General features: G+C 41.2%; 1 protein-coding gene across 1 annotated transcript in view; it reads right to left on the bottom strand.

The window, feature by feature from the left end:
- LOC135882292 (nardilysin-like) overlaps positions 1 to 24809 on the bottom strand; it is a 77110-nt gene that overhangs the window by 10130 nt on the left and 42171 nt on the right. The window contains exons 14-22 of the mRNA XM_065409151.1: positions 24400 to 24454; positions 16153 to 16257; positions 15760 to 15883; positions 15443 to 15529; positions 14646 to 14765; positions 11796 to 11847; positions 10448 to 10598; positions 6647 to 6774; positions 1598 to 1760 (exon numbers count right to left, since the gene is read on the bottom strand). Coding sequence (XP_065265223.1) covers positions 1598 to 1760; positions 6647 to 6774; positions 10448 to 10598; positions 11796 to 11847; positions 14646 to 14765; positions 15443 to 15529; positions 15760 to 15883; positions 16153 to 16257; positions 24400 to 24454 — 985 coding nt within the window. The remainder of the gene's footprint in view (positions 1 to 1597; positions 1761 to 6646; positions 6775 to 10447; positions 10599 to 11795; positions 11848 to 14645; positions 14766 to 15442; positions 15530 to 15759; positions 15884 to 16152; positions 16258 to 24399; positions 24455 to 24809) is intronic.

Here is a 24809-nt window from a genome sequence, read left to right as displayed (position 1 = left end):
CAGGCTCTCAAGCCTAGGAGAGAGGGGGAGAAGCGGCGCGCGCCGCGGCCACTCGGAGTCTCCCCCTCCCTCCCAGGCTCTCAAACCTGGGAGGGAGGGCGAGCAGCGGCATGTGAATCAGCTGTTTCGCGCGCCATGGCGCGCAAGCGGCAGCAGCGGAGGTGAACTAGGGCGGCCGGGGCACATTTTTAGGGGCGGCATTCTGGCGCCGGCCATGCCGCCCCTAAAAATGTGCCACCCCAAGCACCAGCTTGTTTTGCTGGTGCCTAGAGCCGGCCCTGCTGCTGAGGCAGTGCCAACAAACAAGAGAAAAACAGCAGTTTATGGTAAGTGCTGCAGGACCTCACTGTGCAACTGCAGGGCATCCAGGGTCCTGAGATTTATTTAATTCACAAACTACAGCACTTAGTGCAAAACATCTCAAAGACTCCATAATACCCATAGCTAAACCTCAATTTCTCCTAAAAGCCAATGCCCATGTTTGTCATTACAAGAATCCCCACTCCCACCAATTTAGTGGTGTATTTCTCAAAAGGCTTGACAATCCAAGGACAAACGTTACCGATCAAGGAAAAACTGATAAACACAAAGTGAAGACAGCAAGTGGGTTCATGCCCCATACTCACTGACTACACAACAATGTTTGTGACACTGTATCAATGGGGCCAAACCCTGTTATATCCATGTTTTAAAAAGTCAGTTAGACTAGGTCAGACCTATGGCTGGATCCAGCAGTCACCAGGAAAAAGCCTTCACTGACTTCAATAGGAGTTTTGTGTGAGTAAAGATAACAGAATTGGACCCTAGCGAGGCTTAATATGGTTTGACCTTGCTACATAGGCTGTATCTACATTGGCAGTTGTAGGGAAGTTTTCCCCAGTTGTACCAGCACCCGGGGAGCTCCACTGGTAACAAACACTGGGCGCACAAGTACGAACAGGCTTTGGCCTTTTTTACCACCACAGAGTTTAAAAATTACTGAACATATTTAAACAACATGGGGGGAAAATCGTCAGTGGCCAGTCTACATTTGATGTCCCACAGTGTTAACAGCAGGAGCGGCGCCAGGGTTTTTGCTGCCCTAGGCGGCAGCGCTCCTCCTCTGAGCATTCGGCGGCGGGGGTCCTTCCGCTCCGCGTCTTTGGGGCACTTCGGCGGCAGGTCCCGGAGCGAGTGAAGGACCTGCCGCCGAATTTCCGCCGAGGGCGGCAAAATGCCGCCCCCCAAATCCTGCCGCCCTAGGCGACCGCCTAGGGTCGCCTGGTGGAAGCACCGGCCCTGGTTAACAGGGTGAGTTGCACTGGTGTGAAATACCCCTAAAACTGCTAGTGCAAGCAAAGTTATACACTGGCAAACCAGTGTTATAAATGGGGTTTGTGGCAATTGTGTTTGAACAACTTCTAAAAGTGGTGGTTTGACCAGTTAATATAGACTTCAGGCTTCAGCTGCTGATAGGGTGACCAGACAGCAAGTGTGAAAAATTGGGACGGGGGTGGGGGGGTAATAGGAGCCTATATAAGAAAAAGACCCAAAAATCGGGACTGTCCCTATAAAATCGGGACATCTGGTCACCCTAGCTGCTGAGAATAGTACTCACTCTGCTTGTGAAGTTTCCTTGCACTAGCCCCTCCACATATAGATGTGATTTGAAGCCCTTAACAAAGGATGAGAGCGACTCAGTGTAAAGGCCCTTCATTAATCTCCTGTATCTATCTATCATAGACCACTTGCCATGCTCCAAAATTAAAGAACGCACATCTCTGTAACAAACAACAAAAAAGAATAGTTTTAATTGTCAATTCAGAATGTGTTGCCCAATAGGGTCTTTAAATCCTGAACTTCTACCCAAGCTCTGTGACAAGCAAAATTTCAGCTAATCCTAACCAGAAATACCAAAGTACTGGTTAATCTGCCCTAGAGCTTCAGTCCTACCTCAGCTCCAAAATGTCTCTGGTAACCTGAGACCTCTGTGGCACAACTGCTTTGGAATGTCCCTGGGGGAAAGACTTAAATACTGGTTCCCAGGATAACAACTGTATACTGCTTTTGAATTTTGCCAGGGTGTGTCACAATGCAGATTGTTTTTCTTTTCTAGGCCACTTATTTAACTCTGTCGGCCTCTATTTCAGACTGCTAGTGTTTTACTCAGCCAGCTATAGGAACTCCACAAAGTGAGCTGTCATCAGAAGCAGAATTGCAGAGTAACACAGGCTGTTTAAACAATAGAACATATTAATAAAAACATCTGAAATTTTCATTCTATATATTTGAAAACTGAACAGGCAGAGGGTTAATTATAAGGTCCAACCAATAAGAGCTGAAGCCAGCCCTACACTCCCTTCCTCTTCCCCCCCTCCCCCCCCAGCATCTCCCAGCAATATCAAGCCCGGAGGAAACAGAAGTGAACCCAAATATGTTATGAGAGCTAATGTGATTCTTGGATGTATAAGCAGCAGAACAGCTACTAGGAGTAGGGAGGAGGTATGCACCATTGATAAGACCATTATTGGAATACTATGTCCAGTTCTGGTGTCCACACTTCAAAAAGGATGTTCAAAAATTGGAAAGGCAAAGCCAAAGGCAGTAGACAAGGAACTGAGGGGGCTGGGGAGGGGTTGGCTGCGCTGGGGAAGCGCCGGCCGGGGGCGCAGGGTCTGGGGGCTGCCTGGCAAACCGTGAAGCCGGTAGCACTCGGGCAGCCCGTTTCGCGTGGCTGGGAGGGAGGAGGGGGAGTTAGGGCGGGGACTTTGGGTAAGGGGCGGGGAAGGGGCGGAGTTGGGGCAGGGCCGGGGGTGGGAAAGGGGCGGGGCCAGGGCCCCGTGGAGTGTCCTCTTTTTTTATTTTTTTAATATGGTAACCCTAGACACTCCTGGAAAAAGAAATGGATTTTGCAGCTTTGGAAAAATCTTCAAAGTTGACACTGAACATATGCAGTATTAGCTTAACCAACTACGTCTGAGGAGCCTCCCACATAGATGCTCTAAACCTACTGCAACAACATATGTATGGGTGTGCTTGAGATCTAAAAAAGAAAAAGGAGTTTTAGGTGAAAGCAAAGACAGTTCCCTTTTCCGTAACTGGTGTTCTTCGAGATGTGTTGCTCATGTCCATTCCATATTAGGTGTGTGTGCTCGCCACATGCACTGGTGCCAGAACTTTTTCCCTCAGCAGTATCCGTAGGGGACGGGCTCTGGCGCCCTCTGGAGTGGCGCCCACATGGCACAGTATTCCACATGCCACTCCAGAGATGGGGTGACCAGAACTGCACTCAGTATTCAAAGTGTGGGCATACCATGGATTGATATAGTTGCATTATGATATTTTCTGTCTTATTTCTATCCCCTTCCTAATTCCTAACATTCTGTTAGCTTTTTTGACTGCTGCTACACACTTACAGGATGTTTCCAGAGAACCATCTATAATGACTCCAAGATCTGTTTCTTGAAAACAGCTAATTTAGATCCCATCATTTTGTATGAATAGTTGGGATTATGTTTTCCAATGTGCATTACTTTCCATTTATCAACACTGAATTTCATCTACCATTCTGTTGCCCAGTCACCCAGTTTTGTGAGATTCCTTTGTAACTCTTTGCAATCTGCTTTGGACTTAGCTATCTTGAATAATTTTGTGCTGTCTGCAAATTTTGGCACCTCACTGTTTACCCCTTTTTCCAGATCATTTATGAATACGTTGAACAGCACTGGTCCTGGTACAGATCCCTGGAGGATACCGCTATTTACCTCTCTCCATTCTGAAAACTGACCATTTATTCCTACCTTTTGTTTCCTATCTTTTAACCATTTACTGATCCATGAGAGGACGTTCCCTCTTATCCCAGGACTGCTTACTTTGTTTAAGAACCTCTGGTAAGGGATTTTGTCAAAGGCTTTCTGACAGGCCAAGTACACTCCACTGGATCACCTTGTCCAGATGTTTGTTGACCCCCTCCAAGAATTCTGATAAATTGGTGAGGCATGATTTCCCTGTTCAAAAGCTGTGTTGACTCTTCCCCAACCAATCCAGTTCATCTAGGTGTCTGATAATTCTGTTATTTACTATAGTTTTAATCAATTTACCTGGTACTGAAGTTAGGTTTACTGGCCTGTAATTGCCAGGATCACCTCTGGAACCCTTTTTTTAATTAGCAATCCTTCAGTCATCTGGTACAGAAGCTGATTTAAAAGATAGGTTACATACCACACTTAGCAGTTCTGCAATTTCATATGTGAGTTCCTTCAGAACTCTTGGGTGAATACCATCTTGTCCTGGTGTCTTTTTACTGTTTACTTTATCAATTTGTTTCAAAACCTCCTCTACTAACATCTCAATCTGGGACAGTTTCTCAGATTTGTCACCGAAAAAGAATGACTTAGGTGTGGGAACTTCCCTCACACCTCTGTAGTGAAGAACGATGCAAAGAATTAATTTAGCTTCTCCACAATGGCCTTATCTTCCTTGAGTGCTCCTTTAGCACCGTGATCATTCAGTGGCCCCACTGATTGCTTGGCAGGCTTCCTGCTATTGGAGTACTTTAAAAAAAAATTACTTTTAATTTTTGAATCTTTGGGTAGTTGCTCTTCAAATTCTTTTTTGGCCTGCCTAACTGTACGTTTACACTTGATTTGTGAGAATTTATGCTCCTTTTTATTTTCCTCAGTAGGATTTAACTTCCAATTTTTAACGGATGCCTTTTGGCCTCTAACCGCTTCTTTTACTTTGTTATTTAGCCATGGTAGCACTTTTTTGGTCCTCTTACTATGTTTTTTAATTTAAATTTGGGGTATACATTTAATTTGAGCCTCTATTATGGTGTTTTCACTTTTGTGACTGTACCTTTCAACTTCCATTTAACTAGCTTCCTCATTTCTATGTAGTTCTCCTTTCTGAAGTTAAATGATACTGTGGTGGGTTTCTTTGGCATTTCCCCCCATACACAAATGTTAAATTTAATTCCACTATAGTTGCTATTACCAAGAGGTTCAGCTATATTCACCTCTTGGACCAGATCCTGTGTGCCACTTAGAACTAAATCAAAAATTGCCTCTCCCCTTGTGGGTTCCAGGACTATCTGCTCCAAGAAGCAGTCATTTATGGTGTCAAGAAGCTTTATTTCTGCATCTCATCTGGAGGTGATATGTACCCAGTCAATATGGGGATACTTAAAATACCCCATTATTATTGAGTTTTCTATTTTTATAGCCTTTCTTATCTCCCTGAGCATTTCACAATCACTATCCTGGTCAGGTGGCCGGTAGTATATTCATATTGCTATATTTTTATTATTCAAGTATGGAATTTCTACCCATAGAGATTCCATGGTACAGTTTGATTCACTGAAGATTTTTATTATATTTTACTCTATCCTTTCTTTCACATATAGTGCCACTCCCTAACCAGCACAACCCACTCTGTCATTCCTATATATTTTGTACCGTGGTATTACCATGTCCCATTGATTATCATCATTCCACCAAGTTTCTGTGATGACAATTATATCAATATACTCATTTAATACAGGGCACTCAAGTTCAGCGATCTTAGTATTTAGATGTCTAGAATTTGTATACAAGCACTTACAAAATTTTAGCTGTCTACCACTATGTGATGTAATTGAATGAAACTCTTATTCACCCACGAAAGCTTATGCTCCAATACGTCTGTTAGTCGATAAGGTGCCACAGGACTCTTTGTCGCTTTTTACAGATCCAGACTAACACGGCTACCCCTCTGATACTGTCATTTCACTGTTTCTCTTCAGTTCCTACCTGTACTTTATCAACTTCCATCCTCACCTTCTTAGTAGGAAATAGAGAATCCCCATTAATAAATCCTCCCTTAAGGGATGTCTCTTTCTGAACCATGTGCTCCTCCACAATTGCTGGCTTTCCCCCAGCCCTTAGTTTTAAAACTCCTCTACAATCTTTTTAATTTTACTTGTCAGCAATCTGACAAGTTCCATTTTGGTTTAGGTGGAGTCCATCCTTCCTGTATAAGCTCTTCCTTTCCCAAAATGTTCCTAATAAACCTTAACACGTGCTTCCTACACCATTGTCTCATGCATATCAAGAGTTTTAGCTGTGGCAGTTTACAAAAATAGTATCAATGTTTATTAGACTTTTATTGTAAGAATTATTTTTCCTCCTGCCAGTTAATCAGTTCCAGCTTTTTATATAACACCCATAAGCATAAAAAAATAGATTTCCAACACTCTTCAGCCAGGCCCTCAGTGTGTCACTGAGAAATCCAGAAAATAGTTCACATATCCCTTCCAAACCAGTAACACTCTCTCTTCCTTTACCCTGGTGTATAGTAATTACTTTGTAATCTGTCCAATACACAGCCTTATATACATGAGTAAATATCCACCTCTGCTTTGGCATTTGATTAGTAGCACCAGACACTTATTACAAAGCAGAAGTAGGCGACAATTTAAGTATTGTGCTCTAAGTATTTAAATATTATGCAGGGATTCATTGTATTCACTGAGACAGTGCAAAATACTGCATAGTAATTTGTGATTGGAAGAAAGGAAATATCTGCAGCTGCTACAATGACAATACAGTTAAAGCAGAGAAGATTCCACTCCGTGTGTACCTCCACCCTACAACCAGTCTATCTAATTAGCCTTCTCACAGACACTCACTTGGCCAGTATCTCTGGCTTGATCAGAATATTAAAGTAAGTCTTTTTTAGCTGCTCTGTTATCATCTCAAAAACCGCTGGAGTAAAACTGAAGTCAGACAACTGGTCAATGATGAGCTGAAATAGCAGCTGGAAAGAAAATAAAATATTGTTTTCTGAACCATTTTTACCAAATAGAAAAATATTTTTTGCCAGAGAGGATTATTTTGAATTATATTTTATATAAAAAGGAGACTCATCTAATAATCCATGGATCAACATGAACTGCACTGTATAGATCTATTAAACATTCTAATAAGGTCCTGAATAAATACATTAATTGGTTAAGAATAAGCTACCAATTGCCAGGGCATCTCATGCTCATAGCATTCAGATCAATGAATTTTGTTAAATCGGTTAAAAGAAAATTAACTATTTCTTATATAGCTAATTTTTAATAATGTAAAATGCATTAACAGTTTGTTTTATTGCAATGTTATAAATTAAATGCATAAAACTCAGGAAATGAAAGTTAAGGTTCTCCTAGTGTCAAACTCACCCACACTGCACAAATATTTTGACTGCTGTGTTTGTAATTTAGGTTAATTAATGCAGTATTGCCAACTTCAAGAGATCAAAACTCATGAGACAGACACACAAAAATCATGAGATTGGCTCAAAAAATCCTGAGTTTTTAAAAAAAGATTACATTGTGTTTTTTAGGTCTGTCCTTTGAGTTTTGAATTCCCCCTGCCGTGTGCGCACATGTGCCTGTGTGCATGAATGCATTTTCCCTTCAAGACCTTTTCCACTCAGTTTATCCAGAACACCTTGTTCAATTCTGGGAGAACACTTCATCCAGTTCTCTGGGATCCAAAAAACTTTATTTGACTCTAGATTTCGTCAGTCAGGTTCCTTTATTTCGCGTACAGCAAAGCTACACTGAGTTGATCAGGCTCAAGTGTACAGTGTGGGTATAGGGAGTACCAAGCATCCAATGTTACACAGAAAACCTCTTTCTTTATATACATTTACACATTACATTGCATCACACATTTTGGGATTGACTTGGTTATTTTTCAGGAACCAATCCATGTGCAGCATGCTCTGTAATGCATTCTCCACACTCGAGCTACTCTTTACCTTCTCTCTACATTCCTAACTTATCTTTTCCACTGTTAATAAATGGTTTCCTGGGTGTTCTCCCTCTTACCTTAGCTGGCTCAGATATTCTGTCTTCTTAGCCTACTAACCTAGTTACTGATCTTATTTAGTACATTCTGTTTTCAGCCTAATGATCTATTTACCTTCCTAACTCTATCCTCCAAGAAATGAGGCCTCCCTTCACATATTAATTACTCATGACAGGCCAGACCTCAGCTACAGCGAGTGTGTGCATGTAAGAGAGAGAATTAGTGTTGCCCACTCTTGCAAATGTATAGGGTAAGGTGATTTTGGCCCTTGCTGCAGGAGCTCTCAACCCACGTCCGCCCATCCCCTGCCCAGCAATTAATCCTTTCCCCCATCTCCCCATTAGTTCTGTCCCCACCAAGTTCAGCCCCCCCCATCAGTCCCCAGCCTCCTCAGTTCAGCCACCACAACCCATTGCCCACCACCACTTTTGCTCCTCCTAGGGTTTTCACCCTCCTCTCCCAGGCCTGGGGTGGAGGGGGGAGCTGTAGCAGGGTTCCGTCTTCCCCTTTGCAGACTAAGGGGGGCAAGCTCCAGGGTTCTTTACCCCCTTCTGCCCTTCCCAGGCCGGGTGCAGTGGGGGGGGGAGGGAAGAGGGGGAAGGAGGAGCAAAGGTGCTGTCCTGTCCATTTTTCTCACAGAAGGGGAGCAAGGGGAGGAGCCAGAGCTGCCCTGAGCTGCTGGGCTCTTTGCTCCCTTCTTCTCCTCCCCTCCGGTGAGAATGGCAGGCAGAGTGGACCAGGAAGGAGGGAGCAGAACTGCACTGAGCTGCTGGACTCTTTGCTCCCTCCTCCATCCCTGTGAGAATGGCAAGTGGAGGGAAGAGATTCTGTCAGCTTTTGGCAGGCTGAACTTCATGAGGGGGCTGGAGGTTATCACAAGACAAACTCCAGCACCTTGTGAAATCCCATCATGCACAAAAAGAAAAAAATCATGGGAGCTGGAACTACTGTTAACATTACCAAGAAAATAATTGTTTCAATATGTAAGGATCCTGTCATAAGCGGCTGCATTTGCAACTGATCTTCTACATCACCGGTTGGTGGAGTTCATCCTATATCAAAGATTCTTCATGTGGCTAGGGAACCCTGTCATATTGAGCAAATCAGCAGCAGTCACAGGCACCAGCAGGTGCAACAGAAGAGCAGTTGAGAATACACCTGTTGACAACAGGAGCTATACTTAGCCGGGCAATGGCGGCAGCAGCAGCCAGCAACTGATATGTCCATCAAGGCTGTTGCCCATGCAGCCTACCAGGCATTGCCTGTTGCCCACCAGCCAATGCATCACCATGCTCCTCCCTTGACCCAGATCTGCTCCTCTCCTGATGGTAGCTCACCCTTCTTGCTCTCTTCTATGTTGTGTTCTTTGCCTCCCACTCCAACTTCACATGACATGGGGTAGCTATACCTCCCCACAGATCCCCCTCACCATTTGCCTTGGTCTCTAGGACACTCCTACAATCAGAGGGGAACTTGCATCTTGTCCATCTTTGTCTGGAGGGGCTAAGCAGAAGCCACAGCTGTTTGAGGAGTGCACCAGCTGTGCTCCTACTGCAGTCCCCCTAGTGGAGTCGCCCCTTCTAATTTTCTCCCCCAAATCTCCATGGCCTTCAGACCTTATCACTGGGCACATACCTTTAAAAAAAACCTCATCCCAAAAGATATTAATACGATTACATTTACACACATCACAAAAAGACATGGTCAGTATTTACAAAAAGCTATGAAAACTTAAATTATAATTAAGGTTGTTTATAACTCCACATATCCAGTGCTTTAACATGAAGAAAATTAGAAGTTAAAGTTCTTCACATCTGCATACTTAGCTATTTGAAAAACACGAAGTAGATAGCTTTTCAATAAGAGTTCTAAGGCATTACATAATGGGATATAATCACATCTCGATTAAATAAACAAACATTCAAATATTTTTAAGGAAAGCTGAGTGTGTGTGTGTGCACGCAAATGCATACAATAAAGAAGGTAGAGGTTTAATGTCTACATCATATTTTCTGTTATTTGGTATGGTATATAAATATTAAGCAACTGTGAGGCACCTTTCAAAACGACAACTTTCCTTACAAAACATTTAAAATACTTCTGCCTCTTTATTGTGTTCACATGCTCAGCTGCCCTTCTCCTGTCTCAAGCTCCATATATCTCAGAGAGCAAACATGGCAATTTCCTGATTCATTGTTAGTTTGCTATTACATGACAAAGATATCCTAATCACTCCATGCAATTAAAAAATAATCTTTTTTAAAATTTTGGTTAAGATAAAATAAAGTATGTCAGATTTTGTTACTTTCAGATTCTTTTAATTGGATTTTCATGTCCCAATACACCAAAGAGACTAGTTCTTTCTCCCTTCCTACTCACTCATTATCAATCTTTGTCACAATGTCTCCCTGCTAACCTGCAAATCTGCCCTCACTGATCCTGCTGGTTTCTGGGCGACTCAGCAGGAAGTCCATGAGATAACTGAATGCATCAATAAATAGTTGCAAAACCATTAATAGATTAATTGAAATTAAGACACCAATATTTCAGGCCTTTGAGTTGTTTAGAAAGTGGCATTCAGCAAAAGGCTAGTTGGTCTGTAGTAAGGAGGACATAGCAATAGTACTTACAGGTAGTTTATGATTGAATCCTTTCACTCGAATGACCAAACCATGCTCTCCAGATACCAGTTTATATTCCAACTGAGCAACATCGGCTTCATATGCCGGTTCAGCAAGGTTGTGAGAAAGGATATTTACAAAAGTCTCAAAAAGTACCACACTGTATGAATGAGGAAAGTGAGGGTGGGAATCAATAAGGGAGAGTGAAAAGAAACAGCCTTAAAGTCAATAGGTTTGAGCCTTAAAGTCAATAGGTTTGAGAGTACACAGATAAAAAAAGTGTCCAATAGAAATAAACTATTTCACTGGGCAGCTAAAAACATTTAAAATTTAGAATGTAAAACACAGTACAAAAACATTTATTTTTCTACAGAGATTTTTTCCCCTGGGTAAAGCAAAAACCTGAAACACGGGGTTCTGTATTTCTCTTTATTCAGCAAGCACACAAAACTACTTAGTAGTTTTTGGGGATTAAATTTAAAATCTTTTTAGATCAAAAGAAAAACTTATTCAAATTACAAAGTATTTCAGGATAGTATAACAATCAACCTGACTAGTGCAGGATATGTGGGTTAAAACCTAACTGGTATAAATAATGGATTTTTTTAGGCAACATGACAGCTTTCAGTAAAATTTGTTTGTTGAATATTGGGGTGTTAATATAGAAAATTATGTGTTAATGCTATTTATGTAAAGGCATTTGGGAGACTCACAGTTTTATTTAGCATTGGAAGTGCTATAATGGAGAATTAATATGTACAGAATCATAAACTCCAGAGGAGAAGAACAAAAATGTAGGTTTAGAAAACATGACCTACAAGGAAAGGTTGAAAGAATTGGGCATGTTTAGTTCAGAGAAGAAAGGGATGAAGAAGACATGATAACAGATTTAAAATATGTAAAAGGTTGTTATAAAGATGACGGTGACCAATTGTTTTCCATGTCCACCGAGAGTAGGACAAATAGCAATTGGCTTAATTTTCAGCAAGGAAGATTTAGGCTGGATATTAGGAAAAGCATTGTCACCATAAGAATAGTTAAATCCTGGAATAAATTACCAAGGGAGGTTGTGGAATCCCCATCATTGGAGGTTTTATGAACAGATTAGACAAACACCTGTCAGGTATGATCTAGGTATACTTAATCTAGCCTCAGCACCAGGGATGGACAAGATGACCTCTTGAGGTCCCTTCCAGCCCTACATTTCTGTGATTTCTATGATCTTGAGGTTTGTTTCATTCAAAGGAAGATCTATGGGTTGTTGTTTTTTTCACCTGCAGAGGAATTTTAACTGATAATACTATACTACAATTATAGTTGTATCTTGTTCTGTAAGACAGATAAGATCAATCTTTACCTCTTTGCAGACTGCTGTATCAGTGGGGAGATCAGATGGAAACGTATGTAAGCTGAAATTTGAAAAAGGTTGACATGAGCAACTGTAGAAACAATGGCAGCTTCAAACATGTAAGTATTTTTTTCTCCAAACCATTTCTTATCCCCAGTTAATTTTCTATGAACTACATATAAATGGTTATTCAGAGATGGTATTTTTATCTGTATTAAGTTATCACCATAGAAATTTTAGCCCTCCTTACTCAATATAATCTTTTTAACTGAAGATTTAAAGAAAAGCATAAAGTTGTACTTCACCTTGCAAAACATTGCTTTATATTACAGGATACTTAAGGAGCACACATTTTTGGTGACAACAGCTATAGTACTTATACAGGATAAAAGTACTCAGGGCAAGTACCATATCTTTGTATGGTTTCAGAGTAGCAGCCGTGTTAGTCTGTATCCGCAAAAAGAACAGGAGTACTTGTGGCACCTTCGAGACTAACAAATTTATTAGAGCATAAGCTTTCGTGGGCTACAGCCCACTTCTTCGGAATTGGGTCGTCGAGGCCACCAGCCTGTCTGAGGCGCCCGACACCAAGCGGGCAGGCTGGGAGGGCTGGGTACCACAGGGCCGGCCACTGGGCAGGTTTTGGTACCGACGATGCAGGTGGCACCGAGGGTCTGGGAGTCTGCCCCATTGATGTGGAGCCTTACTCCGTACCAGAGCCATATCCAGAGCGATTGCTACCCGGTGACCAGGATCCACTGGAGCAGCGACTCCATGCGTGGTGATAATCGCGGTCACGCCTAGATGAGGACTGGTCCGAGCGGGACGTGCGTCTCCACGGGGACCTCGGTGACTGGCGGCGCTCGGCGGATCCACGACGGAAGACCGGCGATGCACGCCTCGCGCTTCGAGACCGGTACCGGGATAAGGAGTGGGACCTGGAGGGATCATTGGCTGGGCGCCAGGGAGATCTTCCCAAATACGGTGACACCCATCTTTACACATTTTCCCTGTACCCTGAGTTCCCAGATGTGCCCCTCAGTCTTAAAGTGAAGCATCTGATGTTATCATTGTAGTAGGAGGAATCTGCAAGAATGGAACAGCTGTGCAGGGTTTGATCAGTTCCTTTCACCAGCTGAGTGATTGTAGAACACACTGGGGAAATGACAGTAACCTGCCTAGTCTGTGTTGGTTTGGTTTGTAAACTGTTCAAAGCCATCTATGTAGATCTCCGAGGTCTAATCTGGCATGCTGGACTGCAAAGACTCAAGATGACACTGTCCCAGCAGTTGACAACAATCTCTTACTGTTAACTTGAGGACTTTCCTGAATCTTTGATATTGCCTTATACTCACCCATTTGTCTATATCCATCTGTTGTCTCTTCTCTTATTTCACACAGCCCCAGCCACTCCTTGCAGGGAAAAGAAAGTGCTGTCCTCTCCTGCCTCCAGCCCAATCAGGTCTAGGAGCTGATCCCGGCTCAGGGTAGGAGCCACTGGCTGGGGTTTCCCCAGCCCTGCAGTGATTTACCTCTCTGCCGGCTGCTCTGGGTGCCTGAAATTATATACCTGCGCAGCTAGGGAGTGGTGCGTGACTGCTCTTGCAACTTCCCTTTGCTTCCCTGTCAGAAAGTCATTTTTCTGCAGGGAAGCAAAGAAATCTGTGGGGGACATGAATTCTGCACATGCGCAGTGGCACAGAATTCCTCCAGAAGTAGAAAATGAAAGCTTCTCAGAAGAACTGGAGGGCTGGGGAAGGCCAAAGGATCTAGCTGTGGCCCTGGTGGATATGATCTTCTCAAGCACTTTCACTAGTCTTCTCGTTAAAGAGGCCCTGGGCTTCTGTAGTCAGGCCTGAGGGGCAGAACCAGGAATATCTTTGGTGTACAAGGGAGTAGTCACAATCTGAGAGGGGGCCTAGGGCTAAGGCCTGGAGAAATAGAAGGGGTTTGTGGGACTTGTATGGGTGAAACTTCTTCAGACACCACACCAGCCTGCTTGGGACCATGGCCTCCAGTGCTGAAAGCTGTGAGTGCTGCTCCGATGATGCTGACATTGAGACTCCTGTGTCAGAGTGCCAGGTGGTTAAGAATCACAGTGCTTCTTCTTTCTCTTATGTTGAGTATACTCAGTGCTGGAGTGCGTACATTTTTCCTATTGTTTGGAAGGTGGGTCTTTAGAAACATCCTCCAGGGCCAAGAAGTCAGTGCCTAGACCTGATGGGATGGATCAGTGCCACAGTAGGTGTCGCCGACCCTTTAGTAGGTTTTGGGGCAGGAGCCCATTTAGTTGGTGCCATAAAGGCAGTCAGAGGCACCATAGCTGGCTTAGGCACAGGAGTCTTAGTAGATGCTGGCATCTCCCCAGCCCAGACTTGGGTTGAAAAGACCTGGCATTCAAGCATTTTACTGAGGCTGGTGCTAACACAGGTGTGAATATCTGCTTCTTGGACCCTGGAGGATGACTGCCTGAGCACAGAAGTAGATCCCTTCTGTCCTCTGCAGTGGTGAAGGAGGAAATGGGACAGTTAGAGGTGCACATTTCCTTATAACAACTATGATATGTGAAGTAAGAAAATGCATTTAGGAACTTGCATACTCCCCAACAGACACGGCTTGGAAAGAGCATTCCACATGCTCACCATAAGGAGTTAAACACTTACAAAAGGGGGTTTGTAACCGAAATGCCAACTGGCACTTAACAACAGTGATGTTCTGTGCTGCTTGGACTTTGGAAAAAAGAGGAGCTACAAGTCCGAATTCTAAACAAATTGCCAGTCCTATTTAGGTGCCAGTACTATTGCATAGGAAAACTTTGTTTTGCACATTTTGTTTAATACACCAGCGAACAGGGGTTACCTTTGGGGATTTTGAATTTATTGTCCTTCTTGTACCACACACAGCCGTGGTGTGTACTCAGAATTTTGACTGGGTGCTCCGTGTCAGGCCAATCAGATGCCTTCAGAGCGAAGTCAGTGGCTAATATAGAAACAGAATATGTGGGTTACTATATTTCAAATCCACAACCATTGGCACAAGTGTGCAACTTGCAAAACTGTAAACAAACTGCTCTCCTCTTTTCTATATCACCATAGTGTATTTAATAGCACACTGCCTTCTGGAACTAAAGGTCATGAATTTAGATCGCATACCAGATCTTTGGCTCATATCCAGTGCCAACCCTGAAGTGAATAACAGATAGGCTAGTAAGTCTGATTCAAGAGATAAGTTCTTCATTCTCTTTACTTCTGACGACAGATCCAGTTGCTATAAGAGTCTGTGTTATTTTTCCCAAAAGAACAGGGATAACCAAACAACACGGCCTCTCTCAGTATATCAGATTCTCAGGTCTATAGCTGTATGCAATCTACTCATGAGTGCATCGTTGCTGCTCTGTTGGGCACTAAGAATATCTTAAAACAGACATTTTCAGATTAAATTTGGCCTAAAATTTAAACTTATTAAAAGGATGCTTTAATAAAAGCTCAGACAAACAAATGTTTCCATGTTTTCTCTCCATTCCAAAAGGAACAGTTTGAAACCACACATTCATTTAAAAGAAAAAGATCATTTCTCAGAACCTCCCATTCTGAAACTGAGCAGAATGGGGAAGAGAAACATGACAGAGTCCAACCAAATACTAGTGTCTCACTCACCTATATATTTGTTTTCTTCAGGTAAGTGCAGGTCCTGATTTAACTGAAAGTCACTGGCCCATAAATCACTCCAATATTTGTCAATATCTGTGAAAAACATGAAATTAGTCTATTAACAGCAGATAGATTTAATAGGGCAGTAGCTACTGCATCAGTACCTAGTTGCTGACCCCTAGAACTAGATACCTTCCTTCTGATGTTTCTGTGTGTCTATTTGCATTCTCACTCCTGTGTGGTTGCACATTGCACTGTCACGTTTTTAATGGTCTCAATGAGCACTTTAAAAGATCTCTAAACACTTTAGCAGGTCATTTTACCTTCCACACTGTACTGTGTCCCAAACCATCTCTCCTTTAGATGACATTTTCTTTCACTGGCAGCAGACAACAGAACAAGGTTTGCTCTCAGAGGGCAGAGCTGGTTAAGGACATCAGCAATGATCTACAAAGATAAAGGAATAATAACTCAGTTAAAATGCAACTTTAGCTACTCCTGTCCAACTGTATTTTTAAATTACTCTGAAAGTTCAGAAGACAAAGGACTAAAAATAAACTCCTAAACCAAGCAATTTGTTTTCTGCACCCAAAAAGTAAAAAAGTGATCCAATTAATCTAGAAAACCTGATTCAATACGCCTAAATTCCCTGTACACCCTCAATAAATAACTTATCCAGCTCAAATATACACATTGAAAGCTATAGTGCTACTTACTTCAGGCTTGTATTCCAGCAGGAGCTGATCGCCCGTCAAAAAGTCCTCCTTACAAAAGATATGTATGTTCTCACAAAGACTTTCAACATAATCAATTGGATCAGCCTGTAAAATGAGTAAAATTGTGTTTCACACAACAGACAACTAAAACTTAACACTTTTTGCTGAGTAGAACTTGTGTGCTGCATTGCAGAGTTTTGGTTTTGGTTATTGAGTCTAAATGCAATTCATAAACAATTATGCAACATTAGAGGGGCCTTCCTTAAGAAGAAACAATGAAGAAATGGTCCCTACTGCCTATCTAGTGATTAAGTACAGAGAAATAATAAGGTTTGATGCTACTTTTACAAAAACAAAGAATAACCATATTATCCTCACTAGAATTATGACCTCGTCTATACCATTGGTTGGAACACATATATGCCTCATATTCACAGGTGGCAGCTGTCTGTGTTGTTGGTGGGCTTTAGGGGTTTTTTGGTTGTTTTATAAAAGGTGCCAGTTGTACAGTGAGTGGCTACAGCTCACACGTGACTAATGCAGTGAAGTCTACAATATTTCTTACCAGTGCAGAGGGGAATCCAGAAAATATCATTATTGCTGCACTAATTCAATGATTTAGTTTAACTCCATCCCACAATTCAGACTGGCCTTACTTTCTGAAGTTACCTATAAGCATTGCTCTCAAAAACAGTATTGAGGAGACCCGGAATGCACTGGTGCAGCCATGGTAGTAACAAGTGTGTGGGCATGTTGAAAGAATTCTGTCAAACACGGTGTTGCTGCATGAAGCCCCACACGATTTCAGAGACAAGCAAGACAATCAACCATTCCATACAATCCGTGTCCCCACGACAGCTCCCTCACTTATGGCCTGATCCTGTGATGTGCTGAGGACATTCGCCTCCATTTAAATCAGAGGGAATTGAGTGCATTGGGTCCCCTTGCATGGAGACCCTCTCTGAGCTTCAGTTTCTCTCACCATTATCCTTGAGAAAAGAAATGAAGGTTACTTACCTGTAACCGGAGTTCTTCAAGATAGATTCTGAATAGTCACACTCATGGGATGGGCAGGGAGATGCAACTCAGATGGTGGAACCTTCTCATAGCAGTGCCCATTAGAAAATTCATTCACCCCGCCTACTCTTCCCCTCTGTGTTACTGAACATTTTGAGGACAAGGCTATAAAAGGGGCACCCTTTGCCATCTCAGTTCATTCTTCTAACCTCCCCAGAGTCAGAATTCTATTAGAACGCCAACAAAGGTGGGGAAGGAGTGTGAATATACATAATTCATCTCAAAGAACTCCAGTTACAAGTAACCAACCTTCATTTCTTTGACCATCTTCTACATATACCCACTCACAGGACAGTTTGGCAAGCTGTACCTCACAAACAAGGTGGGACTCAGAGTCCTGATTGAACAGGGATTGTAGAACTGCTCTATGAAATTAAGTGTCTGATCAACTGTGACATTATCCAGGGTACAATCTGGACCGATAAACAGCTGTGTCCTGTTCTCCAATCTGGGGTGCCTTTTACACTGCTTTGCTGTGAAAGCTACCACTCCTGGTCTGCTCACACAGCCTCCAGCATGTAAGTTACTCCCAGTTAAATTGTATGAATGTGATAGCCAGCCACCCTTGAATTACCCTGCAGAGTAACAGCAGCAAATTCCCAGCCCCAAACTTTCTCCAGAAATGTAAGTCTTGTACTGCCCAGCTCTCTCCTGGACAATACAAGCTCATATAAAGTCTGTCATTTTATTAATAGAAAATTATATGCACAAATCCTGTTATCCCAAATGGAGTTTCCCAAATGCCTCAATCCAAACACACTGGTTTAGATAAAACAAGTTTATTAACTACAAAAGGATAGATTTTGAGTGAATACAAGTAATAAGGGTATAAGAGTCAGAACAGATTACAAGAAAAATAAAAATAAAAAGCATCTAATGCCTAACTTAACAACTGAAGTGAATTCAAAGCGAAGTCTCTCTCACCACATTTCAGCAGTCTTACTGGATGAATCTCCTTCAGTCAGGATCCCTCCCCACAATGCTGCTTCAGGTCTTGTGAATACCATAGGTAGAGAGGAAGAGATCATTTGGGGTGTCTACTCTCCCTTCTTATAGTTCTTTCTCTTCTTGGAGAAGCATTTCCAGCTGAGGTTCATGAATTGCATTAGCACTAAATTGAGGTCCCAAGATGGTATTTGGGTCTTTTATAGGCAGTTGCATATTGGCATGTCCCTTCATAAATTTCTTAACTTTGTTTTGTGACAAGATAGATTTATTATCTGTTAATGCACAGTGGACTATAGTTGCTACATATCCTTTAAAGGAGGAAATGGAAAGACCTGGAAGATTTGAATGAATCAAGTATTCAATAATATAATGTACTGGTGCGCCAATGTTGCTCAATAGTTTCTCTCTTATTCACTTCACAAATCTAGTCCACCTGTGCTTGTTGCTTGTTTGCTAATGTTAATCAATATTTCCTGCACTTCTAAAGGACAAGATTTTCCAAGGATCATTCAAGTCCTATAGCCCATGCAGTCAGGTGCAGTGATTAAGGGTCCAGATGATAAATTCTGTTCTCCTGTTGAATTAATAAGTTCAGTAACACCAGGAGAGGTCTGTATACTCCCTGGGAGAGCTGAAGAAGTCCGAGTGCCACTGTTGCCGTGGCAGTGGTGGGCAACCAGAATTATCCTTGTTCCATCCTGTCTTATCTACTTAATCACACAATGGATGAGAGGGAAGGGTGAAAAGCATAGAACAGACACTTCCCCGAGTTCAGGAGAAAAGAGTCCAATATGGGTAGATTGACTTTCCCTGCTCTCAAGCAAAACTTGGGACACCTTGAATTCTGTCTGATCATGATCAGATTTACGTCCAGGAATCCCCACAGGGTGAAGATCTTGTCTATCACCAATTTCTTTAACGACCACTCATGAAGTTCCATTATATCTTTGCTCTGTTGACCCACCACCAGACTGTTGTCACTGCCTATTAGGTATACAGCTACCTAATGTTGTGCTAGATACCCCAGTCCCATAATGTCACTGCTTCCTTTCATAACAAAGAAGAGTGAACCCCTCGCTGTTAGCTAATATAATACATTGCTGTCATGTTTGTCTGTGATGGCCTGCATGCAGTACCTCATTTGGCATGCAATATAGAAAAGATTTGAGAACCCAATGAATTTTTCTCAGTTCCAGGATATTTGTATGCAGTCTCCTTTCCTGAGTACTCCAATTACCTCAAACCGTTAACTAGTTGAAATGTGCTCCCCATGCCTGGTTAGAGGTAACGAAGGTGATTGTTTTCAACAGAGCTGGAAGGATAAACACTGCTCCCAGGTCACTGGCACACTGAGTACATGTCAAAGATAGCAGTATCTCTTTTAGGGTGATCAATCTTGTGAATGTGCTTCTATAGTTGGTCTGTAATTTAATGCCAATCAATGCTGCTGACTTCTCACTCTGAGCCAAGCACAAAGTACAACACAAGTGGCTGAAGACACAAGGCCCATGAAACCTAGAAAGAACATACAGCAGTTCCCTGTTCATTCGATCTAATTGAGACCAGGGCCAGATTGGTTAATCAGAAATCCAGATAAACCGAAGAATGGGAAAGTGCAATGCTGCTCCACCATCTAGTGGCCACAGGAGTGATCACCCCCTTCTGGACCTGTGTTCGCTGCTTGTCTGGTTAACGCGGAAAGCCAGAGATAATGGATGGTCAGATAAATAAAGTTCTACTGTACTTTCCAAGTAGGATTTTGACGGGCCACCATTTTGGCAGATTGAAGCTTCAGAAATATCTTCTGGAAGAAATGCTCTGACCTCCTGAGAGTTGAGAACTGCTCCTATAAACCAAATCCACTGTGAAAGTAGCTGAAGAGACTTTTTCATGTTTATCATGGAGTCCTAACTTCTTGAAGAGGAAACATGTGTAATATAAGTTTCTGGAAAAGCCATTTTCTAATGAGGCTTTATTGAGCCAATCTTTTAAATAAGAGTAAACAAAAATACCCTATTGTGTCAAACAAGCCATTACTGCAGATAGGTATTTTGTAATTTCCAGGGGAGGAGGGGGCAGACCTGTAGAGAGGTTAAAGATTGTATTGGAAGTTATTTTGTCCAACAATGAAACAAAGGTATTTGCAATGCCTTGGTCTGATAGAGATAAGCACTTTTTAGATCGAGAGCTGCAAGCCAATCTAGGGTTGAAAGGGATGGCATGAGGGATACTTAAATCAACAAGTGGAAACTATTTTCTGATAAAAGCATTGAGTTTCTGTAGATTTAATATTGGACAAAGCCCTCCATCTTTCTTTGATATCAGAAAATATCTGGAATAGAAACGTTGACCCTTGAACTTCCTTGGCACTTTCTCTAATGTTCCCACTTCTAACGAGGACTGAATCTCCATCTTAACGCAGTCTTATGAAATGGGTCCCTAAACAGAGATAGAAGGGGGAGGATGCACTGAGTGGAAGAAGGGCTTCAAATTGAATGGCATAACCTTCTTCAGTTTTCTCCAGATTCCATTTTTCAGACGTGACAGAATTCAGTTGCAGATGTAACAGGAAAGTTTATCTTCAAGGGTGGGGAGAGAGGATCAGCACAGACTGGTCTGAAGCTCCCAATCCTCATATCAAACTTGAAGCCTGACATTCAAACCTGAAGTCAAAGATGAAGGATGTTTCCCCTTAATTCATCTCTTAAAAGGCTCCCTTCTCTGCTATGGTTACAAAGGAAAGATTTTGGTGTTGAAATTGACATCTCTGAGAATAATAAAATGGCAAAGATGATGTGGGAGTAGAACTGCCTCTAGGACTTAAAGACAGGTACAGAGGTCCTTATTTTTGTAAACAGGTAGATTTTGCAGTAGACCTTTTGTCCTTCATCTTCTCCAGTATCTCAGCAGTCTTATTGCTAAATAATCCATCATCTATCAAGGGACGGTCATCTACCTTCAATTTTGTTTCTATAGCACATCTATAAAGCAGACACAACTGTGCTCTCATTGCTGAATCTGATCCCTCAAAAGATGTTCTTTTAACTGCATGTTTTGACACTGTCTGACCTTCAGCTACTAAGGTATTAGCCAACTCCTGTTGTTCTTCTGGGAGTGCTTTTGGAAACCTGGGTATCATTTCCCATGAATAATATTGATTCTGCGACATCATTGCCTGGTAATATTGCCACTCTAATTCTGAGCAAAGCAGAAGAAAATCTCTTTCTACAAATTGTGTCCTTTTCCTTCCCTCCCTTTTTCAGAAGGAGTAAACTGCGACTGTCTTCCTCTAGATCTATGGTCTGCTATTGCCTCTACTGAAGAGTTAATGGTAGGATGCATGTGAAAGAAAAAAAAACCCTCACTTTTTAAATGATATAACTTGTCAGCTTTTTTCAAGATGAAGGGGTAGACAAAACTGCTTTTGCAGGTTGCAACAGTCTGTCTAATATTGGTAGGGTGATTTTATTTTTGGGGGGAGAACGCAGGATAGGAAGGGTCTTCCAGCGTGACTGTCATAGGTTTCACCCCCACTCTGAACTTTAGGGTACCAATGTGGGGACCTGCATTTGAACCCCTAAGCTCAATTAACAGCTTAGATCTGGTCTGGCTGCCACCACCCAAATGATTTATGAATTATTTGGGAAACTCTGTCTTCCCCCCAAAAACCTTTCCCTCCCTGGGTAGCCTTGAGAGACTCCTCCACCAATTCCCTGGTGAACACCGATCCAAACCCCTTGGATCTTAACACAAGGAGAATTTAACCATCTCCCCTCTTTCCCCCCACCAATTCCTGGTGAGTCCAGACCCAATCCCCTTGGATCTTAAAAACAGGGAAAAATCAATCAGGTTCTTAAAAAGAAGGCTTTTAATTAAAGAAAAGAAAGGTGAAAGACAAACCTCTGGGAGAGATTAGCATACCAGCTACTCTCACAGACAACAGATTCAAAACACAGAGGATGTTCCCCTGGGCAAAACTTAGTTACACAAAAGAATACCCAATTTGATTATTCCCCTAATTGCACAAGACAAGTTACAAAACGAAAATAAACAAAACCTATTTATTCCTTTTCTAATACTCACTACTCTGATAAGAAGCTGATTCCTTGATCTTTTCCACTCTGGCCAAAACTGAAACTGACCCAGACAAAGGGAACTTCCCTCGTTCCTTTTGAAACATTTTGTCCCCCCATTGGTTCCTCTGGTCAGGTGTCAGCTAGGCTAGGTGAACTTCTTAACCCTTTACAGGTAAAAGAGGCTTTTAACCCTTAACTATCTGTTTATGACAGTGACCAATGAAAGTTTCAGTCATCACCATTCTATCCACAAGTCTGTGAAATGGTAAAGCATTCTCATAAGGAGAAGAAGCTGAAGAAACCCTAACATTTTCATCTGGAGAAGATTCAGTGTCAAGAATGATCTGAAAATGTCAAAACTAAAAAAAAAAGTTAAGACTCTTGGTAAAGAACAAGAAAAAACTCTCTGGTCACACAGCAATGATGCCTATACCTGAAATTATCCATGGAAAAGAAGTGGAGGTGGTTAGGGTTAGGGTGGTTAGTGGAGGTGGCTATAACAGCAGCACTGAACATGTGGTGCCATGAAGAGACATTTATGTGATTCCAGTGGCCATTGTTCTTCTGTAAATTCCCCGAAGTTCAGCAGTGCGGGAACTACTTCCCGCAAGTGAGAATATGCAGAAACACTAAAAGAAAATAACCATAATTGTTTATAGCACACCATTAAGGTTCATTTACTTCACAGTACAGTGGATTGATTTAAACCAAAGTAATTTAAATCCCTATTTTAATCATGATTTAAATCAGCAAACAGGAAACTTTATTTTCATTCATCAATTTTAATATTATTTTGCATTTGTATTTTTTTTTGTTATTTTCCTAAAGACAGGTACATTCTCATTGGTTGAGAACTATTAAAACATGTTGATTTGCAACTAAATATAGCTTTACACAACATCTGGTGCTTCTTTTTGCTAACCAGGAGGATACAGTATATCTGTACATTTATTTAAGCTGTTATGTACCTTAACTTTTATTCACATTCCTAATTTTTACTTATGTTAGAAAATGGTGAATGGATGCATTTTTTATTTACTGGATGATTACTTTTTTACTTTTGATTTGTATCAAGTTCTATTTGGGTGGAAATTAAAATTCAATTAAATGCACAAAAACAGCATTTAATTTTTTATTAGGTAAATAAAACTACTTTAAATGTGTTGAATGCCTAACAAAGTAAGTTTCTAAAACGTGTTTTGCATTTGAAACTAACTGATTTATTTTAAAAAGGAAGTATTATCCATAGTTAGTGAATTGAACTGATTGTTTCTGGTCACCACATCCTTCAAGATTTTAAAACTAGTAGAGTTCATCCTCTCAGACCTAGTTTTTATTCAGAGATTGGATGACAAAAACAAGATTTCTTGCTTTTCAATTCTCAATTAGTTTCTTAACTTTGAATGATCTAGTCATTGAACTGAATTACTTGAACAGACTAAAATGAAGAAAATATTCTCTCTGAAGCTGCAGAAGAAATTACTGCTGTCAAAAGCTGGTTTGGCACTTCAATAAATTGTGATTTTAGGTATTTAGCCAGCTCAATGGTTTGACTTTCTTTAATACTTGCAAGCAAAAATGTACCATTTAAAATTTGTTTAATTAATTTAAATAATTTTACTATATTATAGTAAGTTTAGGACTTAAGATAGGTTGCCATATTTTCAAAAAGGTTTAATTAAAAAACTATATTTAATTTTAATTTTAAAAATCTATTTTTATACACCCTGATTCACAGGTGAATAAGATAAGGGTCCTGTAACAAGTATCTTACAATCTAAACTAAATGATAAAGAGAAACTGACCTTAAGGAGTGGGAGAAAACAAAACATGAGGAAAAGAAAACAGCTCTTGGAAGAGCACCATATACCAAAGAAATCAAATCATACTTTGTTTTATTAAAGAACAACTTCACAAGTCATAAAGTTTAACATTTCTCTATCTAGAATATAAGTTCTTTCTACTTAACAAATGCTTCTTCTTCCTCATCTATGTAAGACTATATTTTCAAAGACTCATGATGTTAGAACCATCTAACTCTCACTGACTATGGAATGTTACACAGAAAAACCCCCAATTACAATTCAAAAATCTAGGGCTTAAGATCTATACCCCCAAAGAAAACATTTGAAGATTAATTTAGTACCTGATCCTGGAAATAAAATTCATTAGCTTCAATCTTCTGAATCTCTTCCCAAATTCTGTGGGTGGGAAAAAAATATATATACCCATTACCCTGTCAAGTGATTAATCACACACTATTTCTAAGAAGATATGAGTCTGAAAATTTAAGCTAGTTTGTCTGCAGTAATAATAATTTGTACATCTATATGACCTGGATACCATGGTGACTGCACGAGAAATACATGTTCAACTCATCAACGACTTAGATATTGGCATAGAAAGTACGCTTATTAAGTTTGCAGATGATATCAAACTGGGAGCGATTGCAACTGCTTTGGAGGATAGGGTCATAATTCAAAATGATCTGGACAAATTGGAGAAATGGTCTGAGGTAAACAGGATGAAGTTTAACAAAGGCAAATGCAAAGTGCT

The sequence above is a fragment of the Emys orbicularis genome, chromosome 8, assembly GCF_028017835.1.
Source record: "Emys orbicularis isolate rEmyOrb1 chromosome 8, rEmyOrb1.hap1, whole genome shotgun sequence".
In the NCBI taxonomy this organism is placed as follows: Eukaryota; Metazoa; Chordata; order Testudines; family Emydidae; genus Emys; species Emys orbicularis.
Note: the sequence above shows the minus strand (reverse complement) of the source record. Positions and strands in the feature narration are given on the sequence as shown.